The sequence below is a fragment of the Etheostoma spectabile genome, chromosome 5, assembly GCF_008692095.1.
Source record: "Etheostoma spectabile isolate EspeVRDwgs_2016 chromosome 5, UIUC_Espe_1.0, whole genome shotgun sequence".
NCBI lineage: Eukaryota > Metazoa > Chordata > Actinopteri > Perciformes > Percidae > Etheostoma > Etheostoma spectabile.
The window spans coordinates 37762073-37766269 of record NC_045737.1 but is presented as its reverse complement, the minus strand read 5'-3'; the positions used below and the strand labels follow the sequence as shown (position 1 = coordinate 37766269).

General features: G+C 40.7%; 1 protein-coding gene across 3 annotated transcripts in view; it reads left to right on the top strand.

Moving 5' to 3' along the window:
* Positions 1 to 438: 438 nt before the first annotated feature.
* LOC116690124 (salivary glue protein Sgs-3) overlaps positions 439 to 4197 on the top strand; it is a 14506-nt gene continuing 10747 nt past the window's right edge. For 2 of the 3 annotated variants that reach the window (XM_032516888.1, XM_032516889.1), the window contains exons 1-3: positions 439 to 606; positions 1946 to 2109; positions 2858 to 3478. In XM_032516888.1, the coding sequence (XP_032372779.1) occupies positions 479 to 606; positions 1946 to 2109; positions 2858 to 3478 (913 nt within the window). In that variant the 5' untranslated portion in view covers positions 439 to 478. Of the gene's footprint in view, positions 607 to 732; positions 740 to 1945; positions 2110 to 2857; positions 3479 to 4197 lie in introns of all 3 variants that reach the window. The other variant, XM_032516890.1, reaches the window with a different exon arrangement.

Genomic DNA, 4197 nt, shown 5'->3' with positions numbered 1-4197 from the left:
CCCACATCATCACGATACTTACGCCACGATACGATATTATTGTGATTTTAAACATATCGCAATATCCTGCGATTTATTGCGATTTATAACCTTTTTTCCAACTTCTAATTTTTCCCCAATTTCAAATGACGTCCCCAAAAGGAAACTTATCAACATCTGTTTCATCTAAAAAAGAAACATTTCTCTGTTTGTTCATATCATTTTCAATGTTATTGCTGCTAAAATGGGACAAACTGACCAACACATTTATAATATATAATAATATATAATAAAAGATCCATACTTGGTGCCTGTGTATCGATACAGTACTGCCACAGAAAATACAGTTTTCAGTGGCAGTACTGTATTGATACAGTGGACTCGCCAGTCCCTCCTCCGCAGTGCTGTGGAGGAGGGTCTTGTGTGGGGTGAACAGTGTCAGATGTCATGTACATGTTTAAATAATGGCCACGGAAACAGTGTTGAGTCACGATGACTCATGAAACAGGTCGGTCCACCTCTCGAAATCAGGATATATAAAGTCAGATTTCTCTGTCTGATGACACAGAGCTGCAGACTTCCATCAACAAAGAAAGTTCCTCCTCTACTTGGAACAACGTTTGAACTGTAAGAAACATCTTTTTTTGTTATAATTGTTTGTATTGCCATATTGTCTGTGCTGTTTCTGTCATATTGTATGAAAAGGTTTATTTGATGAGGATTTCAACACTTGTTCCATTGGAGAAAACACAGAAAAAGTGTAAAATAACTTAATTTATCCATAAAAACATTAAAATCTGCAACATATTTTACTTTATAACCATTTGTGCATTATTGCCGGATAAAATTAAAAGGCAGATGGTGCGTTTTAGTAACTTTACGTGTCCTGGTGATGATTTGGTTGAATAAAGGACACAAAAAACTGTAAAATGTTTTTTAAATATGAACTGTTTTTAGTGATTTAGTGATTGTTGTTGAGTGATTCTGCAAATATACTTTTGTGAACATGAAACTACATTTCTGTTAATGTACTTCCTTAAATTCAGACTTTTTCTCCTAAAGGTTTGTATTCTTGCTTTCCTCGGTTCACTTCCGTGTTTCACAGATTTTCTAGAAATGAGGATCAATATCTTGAAACAAGATAGAAAAAAAATTACACTTAATTATTATTGTTTTTTGCCATTTGCGCCTTTATTGTTGTGACAGCTGAGACATGAAAAGGGAGGAGAGTGACGCAGGTTGGCCCATATGTCGAGGCCTGTGCCTCTATATGTGAGTTACATTAAAAATAAACATGGACTCTTCAGAAGATGTGATTATCTTCACTTGATTTTCTGCGTGCAAAAGTCACCAAAATCTTCTGAACATGGCCATACTGACAAATACAGAGAGAGTTGTGTGGAGCTGATGGTCTTAATTAGCTGTAATCAACTCATTTGGCGACAGCTTGAATGTAAAAGACGTTCATTGCTATCAAAAATGTAGGCACCAAAGCGTTGGGTGGTTCCTGCTGTGTGAGGTGTAAATGTGCAGTAGCTGTGCAGATTAAAGCAGATTTAGATTTTGTGAAAAGCATTTGTGATGTCACTCCGCTGTCAATGCTCTCCTTAAAAACCAGAAACCGGATTCACTGAAAGTTGACACTATACCGGCATCTTTCTTCTCTTTTATACTTCCTCTCCTCTGATCCTTCCTCTTTATATTTAGCTTTACGAATGGTGAAAGCAACCTCTATGCAAAGACAGGAAGATTGTTTTGCATGGCAACTACCACAATTTCCCTAATTATGTAAAGCTTGCCCTATATGGAGCGTGCTCTGAAACTCCCGAGGGTTTTGGACTCCGGATGTTTTCGACGTCTGGCCCTGCAAATGGAAACCACTTTGCATTGGTTGAGGTGCAATGTACACAGGGGTGACTCACCGGACATCATCCTCCTCTAACCCTGGTGATGTTTTCCCCCACAGGAACATGAAGTTTGGGTTGCTGGTGGTGTTGGCGGTGGCCGTCGTGGTGCCCAGCCTGACCGAGGGCCGGATCGTCTCCAGATGTGAGCTGAAAGAAAAGCTCGGGCAGGCGATCACGCTGCCCCCAAAGCTCCAAAAGTTCAAGGATGAATACCTGGCAATAGGTGAGGATAACCCATCTCCTGAGAGTTAAATAACATCACATCATCGCCTCCAGAATCACCAGCGTGAGTCATTCTCGGAGAAAATGCAGATACAGGAAGACAGATAAGAGTTTTGGGGAAAAATAACAGACAAAAAAAAAGGAAATGTCCGCATTGCCATACCATGCAAGCGTAATAAAAAGTAGCCCTGCAGCCAGTTATTCATCTTTTTTTTTTTTACATGGAAATTCTTTATTAGGAATAATCCCTTGAGATGTGACATCTCGTTTTCGAGGGGGTCCTTTAAGGCAAAAAAAATACATACAGTACATTCACATTTAGACAAAACAATTAACAAAACAGCTTGAGGGAGACTTAATTAAAAAAAAAACATACACCCCGAACATACACACATACTGACAAACAAAAACCAAAGCTCTCCATCTCACCAAAATCACCCGTATCCTTCCCATTCCAACCAATAAATATTAAACAATACAACAGTTAAAGTTATAGATATGGTACAGTTTGAGAAAGATGAAGAAATAAAATATACATATAGCATGTACAAATGGAGAGACACGTTCATATACACAGTTACTTACACAGATATATTCATGTATACATATGTGCACACATACATACATATTGTACATGTACATACATATACCTACAAACAAACAAAAACATAAAAAATACAATAAAAAAAAATAATCTTCTTTTTCTTCTTTGCTTCCCTCCGTCTGCGTGCATGGCTTGTGTGTTGCAGTTATCTGTGAGGTGAACAGGCAGTCCCGTCTCAACACCAGCCTGGTCAAGGTGATCGGCAAACGCCCGACTACAACCACACCTACCACCCAAAAGACCACCACCCAACCGACAACCACCCAACCAACCACCCCCCAACCAACTACCCCCCAACCAACCACCGCCCAACCAACTACCCCCCAACCAACCACCGCCCAACCAGCCACCGCCCAACCAATCTCAACCAATGCCACCAATTCCACCCTAAACAGAAGAAAGCGCGGGCTGAGCAGCGAGACAGGCAGCGAGGAGACTGACTCTGCAGACGTGACCTCCAGCGAGAAGGAACGGCCTAACGAGGGCGTCAATGTGACGACGCAGCGTATCAACGGCCCGGTCGTCGAGGATGGAGACAAGCCTAAAGACAAGAAGAGAGATGAAGACCGGGCTAAGAAAGGTGGGAAACGTACGAAGCGATCCAAAGAGGACCGATCCAAAGAGGACCAATCCAAAGAGGACCAATCCAGCGAGAAGACCAAGCAGCGGCCTCTCGGCCTCTACGGGATCTTCCAGCTGTCTGACGAGACCTTCTGTAATTCCGGTTATCGCTCCTCCAGAAACAAGTGCAACACCACCTGCGATGGTGAGTCACGTCCAGTCGTGATGATGATTTAAAGTAACTTCATGTAACTTTCAGCTTGTGTTCGGCTGCATTCAGCCCCGTAAAGAAGAGACCTTAGTGACAGCAGGCGTGAATCAACAGCTAACTAACCAGGACGTCATGTAGTTGGGTTGAATTTTTTTGAAAATCAGAAAAATCATTCAATTACAATAAAATACGTTGTGGCTGCTGACGTACAACCACATCACTGCGCATTGTAAAGTTATTTTATGAATGAAATACCAAACGACCAACAGCCAAATTGACCACCACATACCTACGTTACAATCCCGTAGTTATCTCCATGTGTTGACAGCCTGACGGTCGTCTGTCACTTTACCTTTTAGTTGTTCTTCGTTTAATTTCCTTCTTTTCTGTGATAGTCTTGCCCCAGTATCAGCCATAACTACAACAACAACAACAGATAACTTGTAAAATAAAAATGCACTGTAGCGCCATCTACCTGCCATAAATCACGATGATTTCGTGAGTTAGAAAAGCAGCAATTAGGAATTATTGAGACTAAAATTAAAGGAATGGATGTTGATGATAATCACAGACTGGAATATGTCAACTTCTACTCAATACTATTTCAACAACACTTCCATTTGGTTTTCAAATGCTATAAAATTGAATAAGACCCAAAATTAATGAAAAGTAGAGATGTGTACTTGGCAAAGAGCGTTGGAATCAATCATGTT